Raw genomic sequence first — 27386 nt, forward strand, 5'->3', positions numbered from 1 at the left:
TTCACAACTCAGTTTTGACGATTTTTATGTTAAACATGTGAGACAAACCGTTAGTAACGATTTTTGTTGACGAAAATCGAAACTAAACTGTTATAAATTAAAACCGAAAGTTAAAGAAAAAACTAACTGTGTGTGTGTGTATGTGTATATATATATATATAGGAGTGGGATCCAGTGAAAACTCCTCTTAAAGAGAAAACTTAAAAACTTCTCAAAAACTATTTTTAACTTTAAAAAAAAAAAAAATTTGAAGTTTCTTTTTTCCATTATTCTTATATGTTGTTATTGGTTTCAAAAAAAAAAGACCTTGTCGGTAACCTCATCGGTGTAGTGCACATGTTTAATAATGTGCATTGCATATATGCAAAAGTGTTTGTATTGCATAGAGTAAAACACTATTACACATATTTGATACACAATATTGTATATATGCAATATAAGACTAATATGCACATCGAATACACATTAGTGCGTATGTGTAATACAACATTAACACACATGTGCACTGCATCGACTTTTATTTTATTATTATTATTTTTCCATATAATACAACACTACTATACATATACAATACACAAATATTGAACATATGCAATTAAACACTATTAAACTTAAAAATACATAGTAATACAACATTATTGCACAGTAATACGTATGTGCATTAGAGCGGTTTTTTTATTTTTTATTATTTTTTATTTTTTTCGGGCAAAGGGTAAGAAAATATAAGAATAATGGCAAAAACAGAAATTTGAAAATATTTTTTTTATTTTTAATTAAAAATAATTCTTTAAAAGTTTTTAAGTTTTATCCTGATCCTCTCCCTATATATATATATATATATATATATAGGGAAAGTATAAAATGAAAACCCACTTGAGTTGTGAAAACCTTATCTAACATCGTTTTTTTTTCACACGTAATATATGTTATAACATTTAATACAAAACATCAAAACATAAAAAAAATTGTTTTCCTATTTTTTAACATATTTTTACTAATTTTTATATATGTTTTCAAGAGAGAGAAAGCGTAAATTTACTTTTATATTTTTTATTAAATTTAATTGTGGACCACAATTTTTAATCTTTAATTAAAAACATGTGGATGAGAATGAGTTTCTAGAGTTTTCACAACTCAAGTGGGTTTTTTTATTTTAACCTAACCCTATATATATATATATATATATATAGGCAAAGTATAAAATGAAAACCCACTTGAGTTGTGAAAATCCTATGTAACATCGTTTTTTGTTACATGTAATATATGTTGTTATATTTAATACAAAACATCGAAAACATAAAAAAATGTTTTGCTATTTTTTTTACATTTTTTTACTAATTTTTATTTATATTTTCATGAGAGAGAAAGTTTTAATTAACTTTAACATTTTTTATTAACTTTAATTATGGACTACAAGATTTAATCTTTAATTAAAAACATGTGGTTGAGAATGAGTTTCTAGAGTTTTCACAACTCAAGTGGGTTTTTATTCTAACCTAACCCCCCCCTCTCTCTATATATATATATATATATATATGGGAGATTTCAAATGAGAACCCCTTTGAGTTTTTAGAACTCGAAAGAACTCAGGGTAACGGTTTTTTTTTAAAAAATTTTTTTTACACATGCGTAATATATTTAAGTTACATACACGTAAAAAAATTACATAATTTTTTACGCACCGAGTCGACTTTTTACACATGTGTAACGGACGTAAAAGTTAGTGTAACCACTTATATCTTTATTCTCTCTCCTACTTTGACTTTTTTGTCAGATTTAATCTCAACCACATATTCCATTTCATTTAATTAAATGTGTGACCTAGGATTGAGTTCTTAAGTTCTTAAAACTCAACATGGTTCTCAAAAAATTCCTCCCCTATATATATATATATATATATATATATATATATATATATATATATAGGGGTGGGTTGAAATAAAAAGAGATAGTTTTCTAGGAAGACTATGAATAAATCATAGCAATTGGATTATGTTAGTCAATGGTTGAGATTTAAAATTTTCAAAAACCGGCATAGTTTCATAGAATTAATCTTTCACCATTATAACCGACATAGTTTCCTATAATTATTCTTTTACCATAGGTCTGAATGCCAAATGTTAAAAATCTATTGGTTTTTACTATTTCTAGAAAACTCTTTATTATTTGAACCCTTATATATATATATATATGTATGTATATATATATATATAGGGGAGGGATATTTTGAGAGCCATGTTGAGTTTTAAGAAATTAAGAACTCAATTCTTAGCCACACATTTTATTAAATGGATTGGATTGTATGGTTGAGATTAAATCTGACTAAAAAGTCAAAGTAGGAGAGAGAATAAAGTTGTAAGTGATTACACTAATTTTTACGTCCGTTACACATGTGTAGTAAGTCGACTCTATGCGTAAAAAATTCTGTAATTTTTTTATGTATATGTAACCTACATATATTACGCATGTGTGAAAAAAATTTCGAAAAAAAAATTTGTTACACTAAGTTCTTTTGAGTTCTTAAAACTCAAATGGGTTCTCATTTGAAATCTCCACTATATATATATATATATATATAGGAGAGGGTTCAAATGAAAACCCTTTAGTTTTGTAAAAACTTTAAAACCAATGTTAACCAATCACAAATTTTAGAATTTAGTTTTATTTTTCAAATATTTTTGGTATTAATTTCAATTTAACCAATTCTCATTTTAACTTGCAACAACTTTTACTAATTCTTTGATTTTTTTTCACAATTATCGTCTGACGCACTCATCATCTACCAAAAAGTGTTCGATCCTTAACAAAATTTAGAATTATGATTTATGTTTTTAATTATCATTCAATATTTGGGCAGGCTTCAAAAGTCAATAAATACCAATTATAGGTTCGCTTTGTATCTTTCCTACTATTCATAATTCATCCTAACAATGTACATTGTACTTGTAGTTTTTTTAATTTCAATTTCGCTTCTTTTTTTTTTGGCAAACTTGCACTCTGAAGAACGAAAATATATTGAAGAAAAGCTAGAAGTCTAAGGTAAAGTATTTCAAACTATATTTATGGAATTCAAATCTTAATTGCTACGAGTTATGTAATATGGACGACAAAATTCAATTATAATTATTAAAAATTTTGTTTATTTTTTGTTGAGACGCTTGGCAAATGTTTCTGGGTATTTACAAGAACACAGAACATGAATAGTTACGATGAACACGAAATCAAAGAATCAGAGAATGAATGACCATGAATAACGCGATGTTACATATATGTAATTTTATTTAATTTTTGTTATTACATATATGTAATATTTCTAATTTGTTTGTTTTACATTTTTTTTTTGTTTTTATTTATTTTTAAGCATGGTTCTTTCATATATACATATATGCAAGTTAATCATTTACATATATGTGTAACAAAGTAATAAGATTAGTTTTATTTTATTTTTATCTTTTTTTTTTCGATCTTATTTTACAATATACAGTACGTAGCTCAGCAAAATACATATATGTATCTTAGTTGACTGCGAAGATTATTTGTCTTAGTTTCTTAGAGATTAATTTGATATGTAATTTGTGTTGTAACAAGATTATGTATAATAATTTTGTTTTTTTTATGTTGTGAAAATATATATCTTACTATAATTGAGTTGAAACTATTTCATTACGTGTACGTATCTTACCATAATTTGAGTTGAAGTTATTCCATTACATATATGTATTAGTATCTTTCTTCATCTTTTTGTTTGTTTTGAGGTTACATATATGTATTTTAATATAAAGATAGGGATACATATATGTAGCTTGATGATATAACTATAATATTTTTATATTGTTAAAATATGTTTTTCATGTGGATGATATAGTAAACAATTTGATTGGTATATGCATACAACTGATTCGATGAGGATTAGATATTAAATGGATTATTAGAATTTTAGAGATATTTAAGGGTTTTGGTCAACTATTGGTCTCGGTTATTAATTAAAAAAAAAAGGTGTTATACCTAGACTACCCTTATGATTTGAATAATACCCTTTTCTTTAACCATAATTACAAGACTGCCATTACTTAAAATTAACCATTGATTAAGTTTGATCAATGGCTAGAATTGAAAAAAATGGTTTTCAAGAAAACCATGGTTACCATCCCCTCTCTCTCTCTCTCTATATATATATATATTGGATTTGGTTAAAATAAAAACTCACTTGAGTTGTAAAAACTCTAGAAATCCATTCTCAACCACATGTTTTTAATTAAAAATTAAATGTTGTGCTCCACAATTAAAGTTAATAAAAAATGTTAAAATAAATATAACTTTTTCGCTCTCCTAAAAACATATAAAAAATTAGTAAAAAAATGTTAAAAAATAGCAAAATAATTTTTTTTAATGTTTCGATGTTTTGTATTAAATATTACAACATATATTACATGTAACAAAAAAAAAACGATGTTACATAGGGTTTTCGCGGGTTTTCACAACTAAAGTGGGTTTTCATTCTATACTTTGCCTATATATATATATGGGAGATTTCAATTAAGAACCCCTTTGAGTTTTAAGAACTCGAAAGAACTCAGTGTAACGATTTTTTTTTCGAATTTTTTTTACACATGCGTAATATATGTAAGTTACATACATGTAAAAAAATTACAGAATTTTTTACGCACCGAGTCGACTTTTTACACATGTGTAACGGACGTAAAAGTTAGTGTAACCACTTACATATTTATTCTCTCTCATACTTTGACTTTTTTGCCAGATTTAATCTCAACCACATATTCCAATCCATTTAATTAAATGTGTGGCCCAGAATCGAGTTCTTATAACTCAATAAAGTTCTCAAAAAATCCCTCCCCTATATATATATGTAAGAACTTAAGAACTCGATTTTGGATCACACATTTAATAAATGGATTGGAATATGTGGTTGAGATTAAATATGACAAAAAGTCAAAGTAGGAGAGAGAATAACTATATATAGTGATTACACAACTTTAAACGTTCGTTACACATATTTATTCTCTCTCATACTTTGACTTTTTTGCCAGATTTAATCTCAACCACATATTCCAATCCATTTAATTAAATGTGTGGCCCAGAATCGAGTTCTTATAACTCAATAAAGTTCTCAAAAAATCCCTCCCCTATATATATATGTAAGAACTTAAGAACTCGATTTTGGATCACACATTTAATAAATGGATTGGAATATGTGGTTGAGATTAAATATGACAAAAAGTCAAAGTAGGAGAGAGAATAACTATATATAGTGATTACACAACTTTAAACGTTCGTTACACATATGTAATAAGTCAACTCGGTGCGTAAAAAATTATGTAATTTTATATATATATATATATATATATATATATATATATATATATATATATATATATAGGGTTAGGTTAGAATAAAAACCCACTTGAGTTGTGAAAACTCTAGAAACCCATTCTTAACCACATGTTTTTAATTAAAGATTAAATCTTGTAATACACAATTAAAGTTAATAAAAAATGTAAAGTTTATTTACATTTTCTTTCTTCTAAAAATATATATAAAAATTACTAAAAAAATGTAAAAAAAATAGCAAAACATTTTTTTTTATGTTTTCGATGTTTTATATTAAATGTAACAACATATAATACATGTAACAAAAGAAAAAAAACGATGTTACATAGGGTTTTTATGGATTTTTTCAATTCAAGAGGATTTTCAAACTATACTTCTCCTATATATATATATATATATATATATATATATATATATATATATATATATATATATATACAAAGTGGTTTAGGTTTCAAGGTTGAAGTTGGTTCAGGTTTGGGTTTTGTCAAGTCACTTAAAAATTAAAATCGTCACAAATTCAGTTAAAAAACCCTTCAACTAAAATCTTCCCGGAAAACCAAACTCCAACCGGATGTTCACAAACTTCATTCTCCGGCCGCCATCTCTACTCATTCCACTACTCTTCAAACCCTACACCGTCGTATCCATCCGCCGCATCGCCGTTGCATCAGTTTCCAACCAAACCCTACCGTACGGACCTTCACTATCCAAAGGCCATCATCCATCCACTGAACCTAAAGTACTACAACAGGATAATAATAATAATAATAATAATAATAATAATAATAATAATAATTCATTCGATGAAACCCAATTCACCCGTGCGTTCACCATCTCAGCAATCAGAGTATCCGCGGACCAATGTTTCGGGTTAGAATCCCAACTCCGCGGCCACTTATTAAACTGGCCGCGGGTTCGGAACATCGCCCGGGTGTCCGGAGACGAAATAGACACCGAATTACAAAAATATTTCAGCGTAAATGATACCGAAGCTATCGGAACGACACCGTTGGATACATTGGACCGTAGGATATACGGGAAGGCAGAACATGATGGTGAGAGGTTAAGTCCGGTGTTGTATAGAGATAAGCTCGTTAAGACGTTTAATTCGAGAGGGTATGAGAGGTTTAGGAACTTGGCGAGGCTGTCGAGGCCGAAGAGGAAGACGAAAGGGGTTGCGAATGATGATTGGGATATTAATGATAAGAGGGGTGGGTGTTATTTGGTGGAGGTTGTTGATGATGGTGATGGTGAGGATTTGAGTCGGTTGATCGGGGATGGGGTCGGGAGGTTCGGGAAGTGGAGAGGGTCAACGAGGTTGTTGTTGTTGGATGAACGGTATGCGTGTAAGGTGTTTGATGAAATGCCTGAGTCGATTAAGGTATTTGTTCTGGCTTAGTACTAGTAGTGTAAACGAATGAAGTGTTGAGCGGGAAGTTTGTTTGTTGAATAAACGAACGGACATGAACACATGTTTTGTTCGTTCATTTATGTTTGTGAGCGTCCGCCTAAGTTTTAATAAATAGATAAGTAGTTATTTTATATAGATATAAACATAAAAGGGGGTTCTTTTAAATTATGGTCATTTGTGTTTGATTGATTTCCGTTTAAGTTTGTTCGTTTGTGTTCGTTACGTTCGTGAACTGTTCATTTAGGTTTTAAACGAACAAACATGAATGAACACGAACATGCCCATTTTCTTAAGGAGCAAATATGAACAAAAACATTTGCTCAATTATATATTCGAATTCATGTTCGTTTTGGTTAAAGTTAAATGAAAGAACACGAACATGCCCCGTTTGTGTTTGTTCGGTTCGGTTGCTGGCTTACAACTTACTTTACCTGGTTTATATTTCTGTATTTGAACATATTTCTAGTTGGATTATTGTGTTTCATGTATTTCTATGCATTATATATCCTTTTCAGGCATGCTTAAAGGGATCAGAATTTGAACTTGTGAGATGCAAGCTGACTTTATTTTACAGCTACTGGCAGATGAATGAGGTATCTTTAGCACACACTGAAACTCTTAAAACTTTTATATTAAGTATTAACCATGTTAATACTATGGTATTTATTTATTTATTATTTTTGTGAATTTTGCAGGTTTTGGAGGCTTTGCTTCCAGAACATATGATCGTTCCTTCTTCCTTTGAGACTGTTGGGCATATCATTCACCTGAACTTGAGGGATGAACATCTTCCATATAAGCATCTTATAGCCAAGGTATATTATTTAAGCATCTAGAAAACAGACGTATTTACTGCGTATAACCAGTGGTTTTTCGTTTTGTCAGGTTGTTTTGGACAAAAACAAGCCAAAGATACAAACAGTTGTCAATAAGATTGATGCCATTGATAACAAATTTAGAACGATGCAGCTTGAAGTTTTGGTGGGAAATCGTTCTCTTGTGACACGAGTAGTAGAAAACGGACTTCATTTTCATGTTGATTTGGCTTCAGTGTAAGGTTTTTTTTTTCTTAGAAAAAGTCAAATTACCACTTTGACCCTTTTACTTTATGCAGATATTGGAGTTCAAAGCTGGCAACTGAGAGGCAAAGGCTTCTATCTTGCTTTACACGAAGCGATGTTGTCTGTATGTTTTTCTATCCTGATGCTATATGAATAGTATTATATTGGTATTACAAAGCTTATTTCTCAAAAGTGTCAGATTTTTGTGTGTTTTTTTTTGTTTTTTGTTTTCTGTTTCCTTTTTTTTTGATGATACCTTGAAACATTGTATGAATATATGGCTATATTTGTTTCTCTTGTGAAATCTAATGGTTTCTTTAAGCAGGTGATGTATTTGCTGGGGTTGGTCCGTTATCTATATTGGCAGCAAAAAAAGTTAAACATGTTTATGCAAATGATTTAAACCCTCATGCAGTTGATTATATGACAAGAAATTGCGTGCTCAACAAGCTTGAAAGAAAGATCGAGGTTTGCCTCAAATCTTGCCCTTTTTCACGCAAATTCATGAAACATGTTTGTGCAAATGATTTAATACTTTTATGTCATGCGGTTGCACTATTTGGTTCGATTAGTGGGTGGCAGATTGGCAAACGGATCGAAATGGGTTCGCACCGGAAACAGCCATATAGACAAGGTTTTAGTGTAGTTTGAAACGGGCCATTTATTTTGTATTGATAATTAATGCACTATTTATTTTTACAAAAAACATTCTTGCATTAATAATCCAAGTCTTAGAATAAAATGATGAAGATGTATGCATCAAAACTAGACTTTGACTTGAGTTTATTACATTATTTGTTTTGAAACACGTGCCATCAAATTTGAAGGTTTTTAACATGGATGGAAGAAGATTCATTGACACTATCTTCAAGAGTCAAACCACCCGTCCAATCACGCAAGTGGTCATGAATTTGCCCAAAGATGCAGCTGAGTATCTTGGTACGTCAGTTGTTACTGCTCGATTATTGTCTAATTCAATTCTTATGCCACTTAATATTTGCTAATCATATGCTATATCGATGCTTACATGTAAAAAATAACAATATTGTGCAAATATGGTGACAGATGCATTTAAGGGAATATTTAGAGATGTGGAAAGGAGTGAAGGGTTGACCTTGCCAATGATTCACGTCTACGGATTCTCAAAAGCTGGAGATCCCGAGTTTGATTTTCATGAGGTTTGATATTTTGATTTATATATATACATGCAGATATGACATTACGGACACATTGGATTAGGCGGGTAACGGGCCAACGTGTGTTTGGGTGGGAACTAGTTAACCTGAAACGTTTTTTTGTCCAATTTTATTTTTTATTATTTTATAGGTAATTGTTGTGCTAAATAGGACTACTAAACTATATTGTTATGGTAGTTATAAGACCATCTCCAACAGTTTTTGGTTCAAACCAGCCACATCACTGCCACATCAGCTTTCTTAAAAACCACATTTTTACTCCAACAATATAACTTCTCAAACCATCTTTACATTTCCACGTCATCACTTACTTTTACATTTATTTTAAATAAGAATTTCACAATATAATAAAATATTTAATTTTTATAATTTTATTTAAATAAATAGCAATATAATAAAAAATTAGTAAAAAGTAGATTAACTAAAATATAACAAATAGATAAAAAAAATATAATTTAAAATGACAATTATAACAAAATGAAAGAGAGATAACTTGAAACTTTTGCCTAATAATAAACCTGTGAATTATTATTATTCTACACCGTCCACAAATGTTCCATTCAATCATTCTAAAGTGCATGATGATTACGTAAATCGGTGAACCGTTTCATGTACGCTTGGAAATCAGATGTTGGTCAATGAAATGATGGTTCATGTGGTTCATCTTCATCATTCTACCAATCTGTTATGGCGGCCCATGTTATGGATGTTTTTTCTAGGACTTCTTGTTATGTTTTTTTATTCGAATTAAGCAATGTAAAATAGATAATAAAAACATTAAAAAACTAGCCGTTAAAAAATTTAATCGTTAAACTAGCCGTTACGCAAAAGATACACAAACAAAAAAATACATAAATTTTAAAATAAATATAATTATATATATATATATATATATATATATATATAATACTTTAATATATTAAATATATTGAAGTATTATAAAATGGGTGTGTGTGTGTGTGTATATATGGGGTGAAAGATGTGATGTTAGGGCCCACAATGAATGGTTTTTGGTGGTTTGAAAAACCAAACCTTAAATATTGGATTTTGGTTTGAACCAACCACTCCAATGGTTGGGGTTGGTTTCAACCAAGATAAACCAACCATTGGAGATGGTCTAAAAATTATTATTATTATTATTATTATTATTATTCAAAAGTACACTTTGGGAGATTTCTGGGTGCTGACTATTTGACCTGTTTGTTTAAATAATAAACTTTGTTTAACCAGCGGATAAGAATAGCATTATCGGAGGTGGCGTTTGAAGTAAAAATGCATAAAGTACGTCTTGTGGCTCCCGGAAAATGGATGTTGTGTGCATCGTTTGTTCTCCCTGAAAAAGTCGCACTTGCGAATCCAGTTTCATAATTGTAAAGTTGATTCATTCTATAACTTATACAGTTGAGGCATGTTGTAGATTGTAAATTGATGCTCTAATTTATTGGCTACAATGTATTCAGTATAGCAAATTTAGCTAAAAATATTTCTTTTTCAATTTTTTTTTTTGAATTTTAGGAATAGTTAATGTATTTACTATGAATCTATGATTTTAAAATTTCTATATTGGGCCTTCTAATATTACTGGGTCTGCACAATGCTTGTCTTTTTGGGCTTGTCAGTGGGATCTTATTAGCTGGGCACATTGGATCTGATTTTATTCTTCAACATTTGCCCATTGTTTTATCATAAAAGAAACTATCTTACTAATATATTAAAGTAAGATGTTTCTTTTCACATGTCCTTATTCTATTCTATTCACATAGGATTTTATATAATCACATTTTCATATCAATAATTTTCACATATTCATAATTATTTTTAATCTATTAAATTAAAATAAGCATTCCAATTTAATTCAATTAATTTTGCAATTAAATCTATTTATTCAAATTAATGCAATTAACTCCATGATTAAGTCTATTTATTTCAATTTATAACAACCTTGTCAATGATTTAATTTACTCTTGAGGAAAGAAGAAGGGCCGTTGAATGGTGATCAAACCGAATGTTCTTTAAGTTTTATTTATTTATTTATTAATAAATGACATGAAAAATGCTATAAAAATATAGATATCTCTAAAAATTATTTATAAAAAACACTCTAAATAAAAAAAGAAAAGAACGCTCTTTAGAACAATTAGAAACATCTTACTAATATATTAAAACAAGATGATTATCTTCACATTTCTTATTCTAGCCTATCCACATAGAATTCCATGTAATCACATTTCCATATCAATAATTTTCACATATTCATAATTATTTTTAATCCACTAAATTAAAATAAGCATTCTAATTTAATTCAATTAATTCTGCAATTAAATCTATTTATTCAAATTAATGCAATTAACTCCATGATTAAGTCTATTTATTCCAATTAATAACCACATTGTCAATGATTTAATTTACTCTTGAGAAAGAACAAGAGCCAATGAATGGTGATCAAACCGAATCTTCTTTAAGTTTTATTTATTTATTTATTAAGAAATGACATGAAAAATGCTATAAAAATATAGATATATCTGAAAGTTATTTTTAAAAAACACTCTACATGAAAAAAGAAAAGAACGTTCTTTAGAACAATTAGGAACATCTTATCTTACTAATATATTAAAGCAAGATGATTCTCTCCACATGTCCTTATTCTAGCCTATCCACATAGGATTCCATGTAATCACATTTCCATATCAATCATTTTCACATATTCATAATTATTTTTAATCCACTAAATTAAAATAAGCATTCCAATTTAATTCAATTAATTCTGCAATTAAATTTATTTATTCAAATTAATGCAATTAACTCCATGATTAAGTCTATTTATTCCAATTAATAACCATCTTGTCAATGATTTAATTTACTCTAGAGTAAAGAACAAGAGCTAGTGAATGGTGATCAAACTGAATGTTCTTTAAGTTTTATTTATTTATTAAGAAATGACATGAAAAATGCTATAAAAATATAGATATCTCTGAAAATTATTTATAAAAAACACTCTACATGAAAAAAGAAAAGAATGTTCTTTAGAACAATTAGGAACATCTTATCTTACTAATATATTAAAGCGAGATGATTCTCTCCACATGTCTTTATTCTAGCCTATCCACATAGGATTCTATGTAATCACATTTCCATATCAATAATTTCCACATATTCTTAATTATTTTTAATCCACTAAATTAAAATAAGCATTACAATTTAATTCAATTAATTCTGCAATTAAATATATTTATTCAAATTGATGCAATTAACTCCATGATTAAGTCTATTTATTCCAATTAATAACCACCTTGTTAATGATTTAATTTACTCTTGAGGAAAGAAGAAGAGCCGGTGAATGGTGATCAAACCGAATCTTCTTTAAGTTTTATTTATTTATTAAGAAATGACATGAAAAATGCTATAAAAATATAGATATCTCTGAAAATTATTTATAAAAAACACTATAAAAGAAAAAAGAAAAAAACGTTCTTTAGAACAATTAAGAACATTTAAAAAAATTAAATAAAGTTGTTTATAAAGAGATTTTCGAAAATTTAATGTGATATAGTTTAAAGTTGGTATGTATTTGTAAACTTAGTTTTCAATTAATATTACAAAATCTTTTACTAACATGTGTTTTTTTATTTCTTTTCAGGTCTAATGGTTCATTTATGTTATATTATTTATTATTCATTGCATTGTTTATTTATAAAATATTTTCTTTGTATGTTATAGATATAGTTTAACATCTTTTGTAACATCTGAGGGTAAAAAACTTATGTCAAATATTTGTGTTGACTGAACACGTAGTTTATATTTTATATTGCTTGTTGATATGTTTTCCACAAGTGTGTAACACTGGCTATTATCCTAGTTAAAGAGTAACTTACAACTTTTAGCATATCATGTTAGTTTTTCTCTCTTTTCTACAATAAGTTAAATCTTTTAGCATGACATGTGTTGGGTTTCTCCCTTTTCTGTTATTTTCAATACATGTACATAAACAATCTTTTACTTAAAAAAATATTAACATAATTTGAAGTTATGTTTTTCTTTCACTGTCAGAACTCACAAGTATACAGAATATACTAAAACTAACAAGTAAAATCTTTGAGCCCACACAATTAGAGAAATATAAAGAATATACAAAAACCAATAAGTAAAATAAACCCACAAAATTAGAACTCCATATCTATAATCTCTAAAATTTAGCTAATCTCACATTTATCTTTAAATTTTATTGATCTTTTAAAAACTTCACACAATCGGTTTTAAATTTTATTATTAAATTTATTGATATTTTAAAAACTTCACCATTCCGTTATCACATCTATTGATGTTAATCTTTTTCCCACTGCCGTCTATGAGGCAGGGCTAGGTGGTTGACCGACCCTGGCCCAACATCCCGATAGGCCTTATTTCTTTTTTTTTAATTATATATTTTTTTGAAAAAAAAAATATATTCTTAATGTTTAAACCCGATTACTCAACTCATTTAAGATCCAAATTTATTCTTCGCCTTCGGCCTAAAATTTTTTAACGATTCTCGAAGACGACACTGCTTTTTCCTATACTCACATAAGTTGACATAATTAATGCAAATATCTTTCTTATACTCCGCATTCATTCACAAACATTATTATAAATTGATATAGAGATGAATAGTAAATCTTTATTTATATAGAGAATAAGTAGGTAGCTTTCTACCATTATATGTAACTTTATATAAATTTTATAGATATAGTATGTTTTAGAGACTTTAATGTGAATACTCTTAACTAATATAATGGAAAATGTGATACCTAGATAAAGATAAGATGGGACATAAAGCTATAGAAACATTACTAAACCACCCCCTTATGAATCTTATGAATTATGATTACGTTTGTAACTAACTAGATATGACTTTTGAGCTACACGACATTATTGTGGCATATCCACTTTACATTACATTTGGAGCTCATATATATTCACCACATTCATGCACCAACTTGCCTAGTAATCCAACTTTCTTTTTTCTTTTTTTTTTCTATAACAAAGTGAAAAAACTCCACCTAGAAAAATTAATTATATCTTAATAACGTAGGATTTTTATTCTACTTAATGGATAAACAATTGAAGTTAAACATGATACTTAATCAAACTAAAGTTAAACATGATAATCAAACGTGCTTTGTAGAGAAACTTATCTTATTTAAAGTTTTAAACAAATAAAAAATATATAGGTGTCTTGTACTTTACTAATAAAAAAATAACCTGTGTTTTTCTTTTTCAGATAACGTAAAAAGGAAGGTTAGACGAAAAGTGTATAACTATTATTTAATAATATTATTATAAAAATATATTTCTCATCAAATCATTTGGTTTTCCTCTTTCTCGTGACGTGAGTGTATTCGGTTTAATAATTTAACCGGATATGCTTAAGTTCCCCTTATTTATTCCGGCATCTCTATCTATGAAATCGACATTTACTTTCCCGAGTTTTATTTAAAAAGGAAAAGGAAAGGAAATGAATGGATGGAAAGAAATTATTGTGTTTCTGAGTTTCATTAAAGGAATGAAAGATCAAAACTTGTGTTCTCGAGTTTCATTAAAGGAAAGAAAAGAAAGGAAATGAATGGAAAGATAGGGGAAACAAAGAGTAAGGTGGTGTTTGTTTTTTTACAAAAGATCTTCCTGTCCTCTTTTGTCTGCAGCGTGCAGACCACGCGCAGACATTGCCCTCTGCAGACTGTTTGTTTTTTCGAAGACGTTTCATTAAAAAACGTCTGCGCGCCCTCTTCTTGGTGCAGACTTGGACCATAGTCTTCCAACCTTTTCTAAACTCATTATTTCCATCAGATATCAATTAAGTTATTAAGTTTTTGTTAATTGAATTCTTGTTAATTGATTTGTTCAATTGAGTTGTTAATTGATTAGGTTTTTTTCTTTTTTGTTCAATTATAATTTTGCATAATTGTTCAAGTATTATTAGTTTTTAGTTAAAAAAAGTTTGTAGAAAGTTAAGGATTATAAAAAGTCTATAGAAAGTTTTTGTTGAAAAAAGTTTGTAGAAAGTTTAGGTTTATGTTATCGGCTTGTGAGTTGTTTTAAGCTCGAGTTTTGGCTCGTTTCATTCGTTTGTATGAACTATCCACTTTCGAAAACAATTGAAGAAACTTTTGGAGGAAAAAACATTCATGTGGAAAATTGTTTATGTAAGTTTTATAATTTGCTAGTTCAGAGATATAAAATTTGGATTTATATTTTTAATTGTTGCTGGATAATTTGTGTCTATAGAAGCTTATACTGAAAGTTTTAGTAGTTTGCAGACGTTAAAAAACAAACAGTCTTCTTTTTGCAGAGTGCAGAGGTTTGGTCCATCTCTTATGCTACAGATGTGGTCCGCAGATTGCAGACATTTTACCTCTGAAAAAACAAACAGCACCTAATTTAGAAGGGTTATGTTTCCTTCCATTTTTTAAGGAATTGAAAGGAAACAAAGAAAAAGAAAGGAAAAGAGAAGAATATAAAGGAATGGAAAACATTTCCTTTCCTTTCCATTTGTTTATTTAACTCGAAAACACAACAATAACTGCTGAAATTTACATTAATTTTGAAAACCTATTTTTTAAACTAACCCGTTTTGTCTCAAAACACATTCCGATCCGAACCTGTTCTAACCAAACTCATTATGACCCGAATTTATCCCAATCCCAACCAAATTAATCTTGTTTTTGAAATGACCCACTTCAATCCGAACCCATTCCGACAAAAACTTGTCTGATATGACCTTTTTGCCGGTCCTAAAATGACGCAATTTAACTATTTTATACATTATTCACATATTGTCTTGATGGCCCTTGATTCATTGTATAAATCATTGGGCAAACTGATTGTGAAGTTGAGTTTGAGTTTGTGCTCAAAACTCACAATCACGATATGATGTGAATGCTTACTTATCAATTTTTTATTGGTTTTTTTTAACTAATTGTTAACTTCATAAATCTCATCACCAAATTGAATTTAGAGGAGTTATTTTTGAAATTAAACAAAAGTGAAAACTTTTTTAAACTCTCTCTCTCTTCAAATGAATTATTTCAGGAATTTTCCCACGCCATAAATCCTAAATTAGAGCATTCATCTATAATGTTATGAGAGAAATCTCTAAATTTCTATAAAAGGTTTTAAAGGGTTGTGAGTGAAGAAGAAAAAAAAATTTTAAGAGACAAATAAATTTGGAGAGACACTCATCCTTTATTTGAAAGTTGTAGAGAGAAAATGTAATGATACAAAATATTATTTAATTGTATATGAAAGAAAAAATAATAATAATTTTTAGTGTAATTATAGAGATAAAGAGATATAGAGGAGCTACTTTGGGAATGCCTCTAGACGGGTCGCTATGGGTGTCCAATGGGGCTTGATTGTGGAGCCTTCGGGCTTGAACACCGCCAGGGGGCTCACGAAGACCAGCTTTCAATCGTGAACAGTCTAAAAAAAGAGAGAAAAACTGAGAAGCCACACTCTCACTTAAGAGGGTGTTTAGGATTCCTTATTTTACCTTCTTATAACTTTTCATTAAGTTAATAAGTTAAAAAAGTGTACCTTATTAACTTTTCCCTCTCACATCAAAAACAATCCCAAACACTTTATTCCTTTTCAAAAAATTAGTAAGTTATAAGTTGGTGAAAATAAGCCATCTCAAACACCCCTAATTCCGCAACCACGAAATTTCGTATCTCCCATCCGAAAACCGAAAGCTCCCGTCACGCGTGGATAATTGTGCACCCACAAGTCTTGTTAGAGCATCTCCACCGGTGTTTGTGTGGAGGTTTTTGTTGACGTAGAATGGTGCAAACAAAAGTTTACGGGTGGAGACAAACGTTTGTGGATGTGTTTGTTTGTATTCTCAAACGTTTGAAATGTGGGTTTGTATTGGCCCCACCACCCCGCTACACACAAATCATATATATGCACACACATATATACATATTTATTATATAGTAGTAAAAGTATGTAGTGATGTGGAAGATGAGGTGGAGGTTTTTATTGATTTATGGGTAAAGTAAAAAATAAGATTTTTAAAAAAATGATTAAAGTATGATGTGACGATGAAATAGAGGTTTGAATTAGTTTACGGGCATGAATCCTATTACTTTCAGGGTTGTAACTATCATTTTACAATATCAAAAATAAAATATTTGTCATGTCATCACCCATTTTGTCTTTATCCTTCACGTGACGTGAATGTATTCGGCTTAATAATTTAACCGAATACCTCCACCTCCCACTCATCATTTATTCCGGCACCCATAGCAATCACCCCACCACCTTCTATTCTCAATCTCAAGTCTAACCGTCAGTCAACCACCCTAACTCCACCATGCAACCAGAGAATCACAAACCCCCACCGGACTCCGACCTCCCACCCATCGCCGCCATCAAACTCAAACCCACCACCTCCCCCCACCGCACCACCACTCCCGCCACCCCCACCACCACCGCCCAACGCCGCATCGGCATCGCCGTCGACCTCTCCGACGAGTCCGCCTTCGCCGTCAAATGGGCCGTCAACCAGTACCTCCGTCCCGGCGACGCCGTCATCTTGATCCACGTCAGACCCACCTCCGTCCTCTACGGCGCCGACTGGGGCTCCGTTGACTTATCAATTGCAGACATTGACACCGACAACGAGGAGTCGAAGAACAGACTCGAAGACGAGTTTAATACCTTCACAAACACTAAGTCATCGGCTCTCGCGCAGCCGCTGGTGGACGCTAACATACCGTATAAGATACATATTGTGAAGGATCATGATATGAAGGAGAGGCTGTGTTTGGAGGTTGAGAGGCTCGGGTTGAGTGCGGTGATTATGGGGAGTCGAGGGTTCGGTGCGAGTAAGCGAGGGAGTGATGGGAGGTTGGGGAGTGTGAGTGATTATTGTGTTAGGCATTGCGTGTGTCCGCTTGTCGTCGTGAGGTATCCGGACGGCCGGGGCGAGCAAGCCGATTGTGTCGGTGGCGAGTGCGGATGATGAGGAGTTTCGTGATGCGGATGGGGAGCGGAAATGGTAGTGATTCGATTCTTTTACCTTGTTTTGTTATTAGTCCGAATTGAATTTGAAGGTTATTATTAGTTTTTAGTAGTTTTAGTCCGTGTTGTAGAAATCGTTAGGTGCTGGTTGGGCAGTGGCGTAGGGACTAGCGATTAATCGGATTGGAATTTATATGTGAATTTTCAAATATACATAAATATACATATATACCAAATTTTCATTTTTGACCGAAATTAACCAAATAGCGATTAATCATGTACTGACTAGCAATTTATTAGGGATTAATTGGCGTTTTTGACCGAATATCGATTAATGGGTGACTAGTTGGTGGGGTACCGACCAGCAATTTATCGGGGATTAATCAGCACCTGGCCGGGATTTTTACAACCATGTTTTAGTAATGGAATTAAAATAAAATGTTTTTTTTGGGCGGATTCGATTTGAATCGAATTATTAGTAATTGGATTTTTACAACTTTGTTTTGTAGATAAATAGTGTTTTGAATGTTTGAAATGGTTATAAATAAGGTTAGGTTTAGCAGCTGGTTTGTAGGTTTTAAGATGAAGTTATGATTATATGCATTAAGCTCTTTGAGTAGATTAAAATCGTTGCCAGTGTTGTAAAAATCGCTAGGCGCTAGTCAGGTGGTTGGGGGTAACGGGTAGTGATTAATAGGGATTAATCGGATTGGAATTTTTATAGTGATTAATAGGGATTAACGGGTAGTGATTAAGTAGATTAAACTGTCTTTTGATACGCCTTTTGTTAATGGGTACCATGACTCGTTAACAGATGTTTTCGGTTTAAGATTTGGCAGTTGTAGGTATACCTTATATTGCTTTTGGCCTTGCTAAAAGCAACTGGTTTTTTGCATACAAACTTTGGGTACTATTTATATACAAGATAACGTAAGATATTTCAGGTTTGTGGTTTTTTATGTATATCCAACTACTGGTCATAGGTGATTACTGATATTGGTAGCGGGTGTGTTGGGTAACGGGTTAAAATGGTAGAATTATTAGTATAGGTTTGACCAAAAGTTTTAATTTGCATAAAAATGTAGTGTGTTAAATGTGATATGACTATATGAGAATTATGTATTTTGATACTAACAAATGCTTGTGGAATAATATTTTACCATTCTGCTATCACCTTGAGGTTTTCATGATCATAAGCCGTTACCATGGTTATCTGGACTATTTGCTCTGCATTGATGCAAGTCTTGAGTCTCGACTCTTGCAGTGTATTTAGTTTCATATCATTTTCTCATCAACCTAAAGTTTACAGTCTGATTTATTGAGCTTTTGTTTTTTAAAAATCGTGTCTAAGACGCAAAATGTGTAAGGTGATCTGAAAAACACCTCAGAGCGTTGAGGCAGGGCTTCATCTACACTTGGGTCAAAATTTGTCAAACAATGCCTCATGTACTTGAAGTTCTTGCTTTTCGCCCCCAACTTTGGCATCTTAATGTCTTTGATTGACTCACACTTTCTAAAACCAAGATTGAGGTTTTAGTTAATGTATCTGTAGCCGTGCTTGCTTACCTTTTCATGATTCCTTTTCTTACTTTTCTAATTCTATTTTTCTTATATTTTTTTGCAGAAACATATAGATGAGTGGTACGAGTAAATCTTACATTTAAAGGTAAAATGCTCATTCCATCAAACGCGTATCTCTAGGATTATTTATGATAAGGCTTTAAAATTTCCAAATAATTTTGTAGTCTTCTGATTTGTTCTTCGCAAATTTAATTATGCAGGATGTTCAGAAGGCATTGCCACGTGCAAAGTCGAGGTGAAATTAACTAGTCATTATTTGTGTTTGGATTTGGTTATTATGATATATGTGGTTTCCTGCGTCTGCAGGTTTCCATTGGTTGTGTCCTAGGTAGAAACTCGTGTTGGTTGTATGATGAACCAAGTGTAATGTAAGTAGATTCTGTGTGATATACTTGAATGCTTATTAGACAGTGTGTGCTGTTGTCTTGGTATCTTGTTTTCAGTTTAAATTTGGCCGGTTGACCTCTGTATAAATACTGCATAGTTTCTCCTCCTCGCACCTCCGACACTCTCCTTTGTAAAAGGAACATGTCTCATATCGACATTCTCTTAAATTTGACCACCCATATAAATTTTACATAATGGTGATCTGGCGGTAATTGCCAATGCGTGCTAGTTGTTAGTGATTTGGTCGGTGATAGCATGTTTTCTAGTAGTACTTAATGCAGTGGATCTTGAATTTTTGATAAAAACTTTTAATGGGTTTTGTGTTTTCTGGGCAACCGCTGTTTGTGAACCGCTAATAGCCTCTTCAAAACGATGCTCCAAATTACTTATTTTTTGATAATTTGACGTTCAAACAACCGATTTGAAACATTAATCAAGCCGTTTGGAGCATCGTTTCGAGTTAAGTTTTACATCAATCGATTCATATCCTTTTTCCCATCAAAAGTCCTAGAAAATCATGATTCAAAAAGAAACTTAACACCGACGAGGGACTATTGAAAGTCAATTTTTTTAAAATTGGGAACACTAGTGGCAATAACCAACTAGAAATTGTTATCAGATAATAACAATTGGTTGAGATTATTAAAATTCAATTTTTCTTTTTTTTTCTTCTAGCATATAACCTTTTGACGAAAGCCAAACCATAAAACAATTTAGTCAGTTTTACTAATCCATAATTAAGTGGTGCTAACACCCCATCACTCAATATTTTATGGCATATATGGATCTGCAAAGTCCATTGTGTATATGTTTGACATCATTTTATTCCCGCGTTTGTGGGGCTTGATTTGCATATGTATTTGATTATCATATGTAGGTAATGATTATATATTAGTTGCTTACTTTATGTTTTACTTGTTCTTTCATATAGTTTGTTTATCATTCGTTTTATATTTTTGTGTTTAAATAATCTCATTGAAAAGCTTAAACAAATTGATAAATTTGATAACACATTAATATGTATTTTGTTATATTACAATGAAAACAGTAGAATATTTATATATAGAGAGCAAACAAGGATGCGAAAGAAGACATAAAACAACTCGAATGTGTTTGGAATCTACAAATGTTTTTGGGGAATGCTGTGTTTCGGTCAGATTATGGGGCTTGGAACTTATCAATTGGGTTGAAGATACGATCCCTCATTTGAAAAAACAGGAGTTGATGAGATTGATAATATATGATGTTTGGTGGGCGACATGTGTTGGTAATTTTCATCTTATTAGGCCCGTTACGTGTAGGTGGCTAGGTTGAACCTATTGGGCCTATGAAATTCATTAATAATGTCATGGGTTTAGAGGTGCACAAATCGGGTTTTTCAAATACCAGGTTCAGGTATGGAACCGGGTTCAAGTATGACCGGGTATTGGAAAATCAGGTATTGGTAATACCCAGGTGGGGTTCGGGTCCGGGTCCCGGTATTGTCTCTAAAAACCATACCCTGTGCATCGAGTTCGGGCAAGCTATATAACCAGGTATTCTAAAATTGCGTATTTGAATACCCTATTTCCGGGTATTGAAAAACCCTATTTTTGGGTTTTTTTCGGGTATAGATTGAATTTTTTAAGGGGTTACAAATTGTATTTTTCAGGTATTTTTCGGGTAATTTCAGGTATAGATCGGGTATTTGAAAAACCCGGTTTCGGGTATTGGAAAAACCCGGTTCTGGGTATGGAACCGGTTGCGGTTTTCGAGTATTACCGGGTATAATCTAGCCCAGTTCGATATGGGTTTTAGTACCAAAATGCATACCCTATCCGTACCCTACGGGTAGGGTCGGATATGGGTTCGGGTATTAAAAACACAAGTTTAACTAAAACCGGTTCCGTGTATTTTTCGGGTTCGGTCCCGGGTTCGGGTTTTTTGTGCACCTCTAAATGGGTTTATGAGGTTGCAATATGGACTTTATATTTGGTAATTACTAGTTGGTCAAGTTTGGGTCACCTTATAAATACATAGCCATAGTTAGGGTTATTGTATTCAAGTTTTAATCTAGTTTCTTGTTTATCACAATATGAGAGATTTACCCTAAATATCATGTGTCCGTTTGTGTTTCTACTATTATTCGTTCTTGAATATGACAGATTAGAAACAATATGGTCTTCTCCTCAAATCAGAATTCAAATACACTCTTCTGAAACACATTATTTACTTTTCTTTCTTATGGTGTATAATGGTAGAAATAAGAAATGTAAGGTTAAGTGGACCGAGTGGATCCAAAACCATATTTTATTTTTGCAAGTTGTTCGTCTAGCGTCTTGCAAGTAGGCTAGTTTTATAAAGTTCCGTTGTAAAAAAACAAATAAAGGCAGCTCGAATATGTAACGATCTAACATAAATATAGATAAAAAATATACATATTTCCAAACGACACGTTATAAATAATTTTCTCCACACTTTGAGTTGCCCTACAAATCCTTTATTCAATAGTAATCAAAGTTTGTTTTTTACACGGGTTGAACGAGTTAGGTTTTAACCGAAGTTTGATTTATTTGGTGAGCAAGTGGGTTCGGTTTTGAAAAGTTGTTCGGAATTAACTGGTTTGTTCGAGTAGAGCCGTGAAGGTTCACATCATTTGTGTTGTGTGAGTGAACCATGGAAAGGAATCGATTGGAGCGAGCCAATCGATTGAAAGTTCGGTCACCCGTGATAGGTGTGGAGTTAACTGAGTGATTCAGAGTGTTACAGTGTGATACCGGTGAGGAAGAAAACTGTCAGTCTGTGATAGATTGATCAGAAATTGAGACCGATTGTGTGAAGCAATCAAGAACAATGTGAGAAGTTGGTTGTGTGAAGCAATCAAGTTTGCTGTTGAAGCGGGTTCGAGAAGAACTAATTTGCGACTGATCAAAGTGAGAAACTTGGGTGATCCGTGAGAAGAAATCAATGCGAGAAGCTGACCGTTGAGAGACCAATCAAAACTTGTATGAAACAAGTTGTTGAAGAGGCATCAAGATAGTCGAGTCCGGGAGAACCGAAAGAACACATCTATGGATCAAGAGACTTTCCCAAGAGAAGAAGACCGAGATGATGACGACCAAGATGGTTGTGAAAGCCGAGATGGTCAAGATCGTTGGTCAAATCAAACAGATAAAAGAAGAGAAGTTTGGAGACAAAGATCCGTCTATTTTAAGTCGGAAATTAGGGGGTGATTCTTGGACATAATTTCTAATTACATAATAGGCTCGTCATGTGTAGGCACTGGGTTGGACTTATTGGGCCTATGAGATTCGTTAATATACAATTGGTTTATGGGGTTTTATTATATTTGGTAATGTCTTGACTAGCAGTTAGGTTAATCTATATAAATTGAGTTATGGTTAGACATTATAGATTATAAATTTGATGCAACCAAGTTCGGGTTCATCAAGAATCAAACCTAGTTAAGGTTTAAGATATTATAGTCAATTTTTTGAGTTATATTTTCTGATTAATATAAATGAATGTTAGTCGTTTTGTTGGTGCTTGTTTATTGATCGGGACTTGACTTTATCAAATGAGTTAGCCCTATATATATATAATATTTTAATAAATTACAAACGGCAGATAATCAAACATTACTAATATAAGGTATCATATTGTTGTTTTAATTAAAAAATTCCAACATACAAAGAAAAACAGAGATAAATAATAATTTAAAACATATTTCTAACTTATACCATGAAATAAAAAATAGACATATTAATTAGAACTTCATCATGTACTGAAATCATATGTTGTAAGCTATGAATCGTAAGCATGTAGATGTTGTATCATAAGTTGTTTGCTATAAAAACTATTTTTACTGAAATTATAAAACATATAAGTACAAAACATAAAGAATGTTACAAATATGAATATAACAAAGAGATATAACAATTATAATTTTGATTAAACCATTTAATAAAGCAACAATAAAATCCAAATTTCGTGACTTAAACCACCATTTCAATCCAAACATTCATACATCCGGTCCAAACGCTCATAAATAATTTCCTAAGATCCAAATAAAATAAAATAAAATAACAAAGTCTCAAAATTTTTGAAAATAACAATGAAATAATTAATTTCCTTTGTTACTCAATAAATGATAATTATAACCATTTATTTGAAACATTCTCCAACTTAGGAATTAATGTTTAAAATTAAATTGTTTATTAGGTGGATTATTTATTCATAGAAATTGTATACTTGACATTCTATATGGATAACCTAGTTAAATGACATATGAAAAAGATATGTTGCTTTAATAGTATAGTAAGATAAAATATTCCTCGTATTCATTTGAATAACTTCAACGCCTTTACTTTTAAAAATAGTGTTACACGAGTTAAAGATAGTTTTGTGGTAGCTTTGAAACCCAAATGTTTTTAACCGATATTTGTCATTTCAAAACACATATTCTTTGTTTATATACACTCCACATTAGGGGGTGGGGGTGGTTTAAAAACCATCACTTGCTCCCACCAATACAAGTGTGCCACCTCACCCCACTACTTTCCATCACTAGTGATGGAATTTTGGTGGGGGTGGTGGTGTGGTGTGATAGAAAATTTTTTTTGATATTTTTTTACAACTTAAAATTTAAAAACAATAGTAAATTAAAAAAAATAAAAGTTACATTAAACAATCTACTCCTCTTCCGAATTCAGAAATTCCAAACCTAAAGAACGTACAAGTTCAACTATATCATATCTCAACCGATGGTGAATATCTTCGTTCCGCAAGTCTAATTGCACGTTCTCAGGAATGGGAACTTGAGTAGGAGGATCCGGCACCCAATCTGGAGAAATTGCACGTCCGTCTTCTTTTATTAGCATATTGTGCAATATGATGCATGCATATAATATGCTAGAGATCATGGGTTTTTTCATTGCACGAACCGGTCGACTAAGTATGCACCATCTACCCTTTAAGACACCGAAAGCTCTCTCGACATCTTTTCTTGCCGATCCTTGCAACTTCTTGAACGCCTTTTCCTTGACCTCGACAGGAAACGAAAAGGCTTTCACAAAAACAGACCATGCCGGGTAGATACCATCGACAAGAAAGTAGCCACGTCTGTAATATCTCCCGTTGACAAAATACGGACAGAAGGGTTCGGTACCATCTGTCACGCTTTGAAACAACGGTGATGTGCATAGAACACTGATGTCGTTGTTTGAGCCAGGAACACCAAAATAAGAATGCCAAATCTATAAATCATTTGACGCAACCGCTTCAAGTACGATAGTCGGTCGTTTGATATCACCCCTAACATACGCCCCTCGAAACTCCCGTGGACAATTCCTCCATTCGATATGTGTACAGACGATGCTACCGAGCATCCCTGGAAAATGCCATCTAGCCTCATGCGCGGCGTTAAGACGTGTAATGTCGTGTCTTGTTGGTTTTCGTAGAAACTCTTTGCCATACAATTTTATAATCGCGTTACAAAAGAATTGCAGACATTCACGTGAAGTTCTCTGAGACATTTGTAAGTATTCATCGAATTGATCGGGTGGGTTACCTGTCGCTAATTGACGAATAGCGGATGTGCATTTTTGAAACGTCGTAAAACTTCGTTTGCCCCTCGCGTCGTAAGATTCTTGAAACCATTCTTCGCTTGCTTCGACGTCCGCTACAATCTTTAAAATAAAGATTTCGGCAAACGAAACCGATCCCTGAACGTCTCGTCATTGTATTTCGGCTCCTCCACAAAATAGTCGTTTATTAACACTTCGTGGGCATGTATACGATCACGATCCACCATTTTTTTCTTTGGACGGCTCGGGCCTTCAAGTTCGTTATATAACAACGGGAACCATTCAACAATGTCATCGTCCGAAGACGAAGAGCTATCGGTGTCTAGCGGAAACGAGTTACTCGGAAAATCCATATTTTTTGTTTTGAATTGAAGTGGTGAAGAAATAGGTTTTTGTAATAGAAGATTGAGAGTGTTTTGAGTTGGATTGAAATGGTTGTTAATTTATATTGTTTAAAATTTTTTTTTAATTACCCAACCCCAACGGTCACCCCCCTTCCCAATGTTCAAATTTATTGGTATTCACCACGTGATGGCCATCACGGCCGGACCCCCATCACGCGTGATGGGGGAACCGGCGGTGGTGTTCGTGATGCCATCACGCGTGATGGCCGTGTATAACGGACCACCCCCACTCCCCTTATACACATAATGGATTTGTTTCATCACACAATTACAAAACTATATATTTTGTCGTAAATAAGATGTAGATGGTAATGATATAATCAATATTGGACACAAATACGTTATGCTAAACATTAAATGTTATTTTAACATATGATTTTATGCAATTGTCATAAAAATTTGCACAAAACCTTTTGCTCATCAATCAACTAACTATTGTAGGATGGAACCTGAATGCGTTATCGTAACAAATTTAGCCTATACAAATCAAATACATGTTAATGCACTGTCACAACGCGACGGGTACAAAACTAGTTATATATTAAAGATGAAAAAATTACCTATAAGTTATTTTCTCAATTATTTAAAAATTATAATTTTTTTAACAGATTTTAAACTACACCGTTAAATCCATGTAATATTTTATTGTACGTGGTGATGAGAGATCAAACCCTCATCACATAAAATATATAGAGTTGGACAACAATACTGTCAGGCCAAAACTCATTGATATTTGAAATTTAATCATCGTATCGGAGAAGGTAGTGACTAAACCACTTTAAGTATTCTTTGTTCACAAAATAATCAAACTTGGATCATATAAAGATGTTTATCTATTTTAAATTGTTTGTTGGATCAAAAGTCTTCTTCGGGTCCTTAGATACATGCTAATAAGTTATTATTCGCCTTATATATTTGTTTTGTTAAAAAATTTCAATAACAAATTAATATATCTTTTAAAGAAATTCATAAAGTCTTGGAAAACAAATTTAGAAATAACGCGTAGTTGTTAAGTCAAAACGTATGAATTATATTTAAAGTTTATGCTAGAATCGTTGTATATGCATTATACAAGAAAATGAATTTGAATGGGTCTGGGGTGGACCCTTGGAAGTGGACACGGCATGGCCAAAAATCATCACATTTTGTCAAATAAATACGAAAACAATTCTTATGATATAATCACCTTTGGATGGTAACAAAAATGGTTTTCTTGATTTCTTCAACAAAAATCACTTTGTTTGCAAATGCCCTTAAACAAAATGGTTTTCTTTAACAAAAGTCATTTCATAGGCTAATCTGTTTGGCGACCTAAATCACTTTACAGCAGCTTTTAGCGACTGAAATCATCGTTGATAAATTTGCGACGATACTTGACACATTTGCAACCAATATGAGATAAATTACAAAGTACTTGCGAATTGCGACCGACT

General features: G+C 31.7%; 1 protein-coding gene and 1 pseudogene across 1 annotated transcript; both read left to right on the forward strand.

Moving 5' to 3' along the window:
- Positions 1 to 5923: 5923 nt before the first annotated feature.
- LOC143599819 (tRNA (guanine(37)-N(1))-methyltransferase 1-like) lies at positions 5924 to 10519 on the forward strand. The gene is made up of 9 exons (XM_077077685.1): positions 5924 to 6733; positions 7279 to 7356; positions 7459 to 7578; positions 7649 to 7815; positions 7878 to 7948; positions 8150 to 8292; positions 8652 to 8763; positions 8890 to 9002; positions 10251 to 10519. The coding sequence occupies exons 1-9, from the start codon at positions 5924 to 5926 to the stop codon at positions 10386 to 10388; spliced, it is 1752 nt and encodes a 583-aa protein (XP_076933800.1). The 3' UTR covers positions 10389 to 10519.
- Positions 10520 to 17352: 6833 nt separating this feature from the next.
- LOC143599820 (universal stress protein PHOS32-like) lies at positions 17353 to 18058 on the forward strand (annotated as a pseudogene).
- The last annotated feature ends 9328 nt before the right edge of the window (positions 18059 to 27386 follow it).

This window comes from Bidens hawaiensis, unplaced genomic scaffold (genome assembly GCF_021521415.1).
Source record: "Bidens hawaiensis isolate Kalapana, Puna unplaced genomic scaffold, B.hawaiensis_p1.1 tig00052937_1, whole genome shotgun sequence".
Taxonomy (NCBI): Eukaryota; Viridiplantae; Streptophyta; class Magnoliopsida; order Asterales; family Asteraceae; genus Bidens; species Bidens hawaiensis.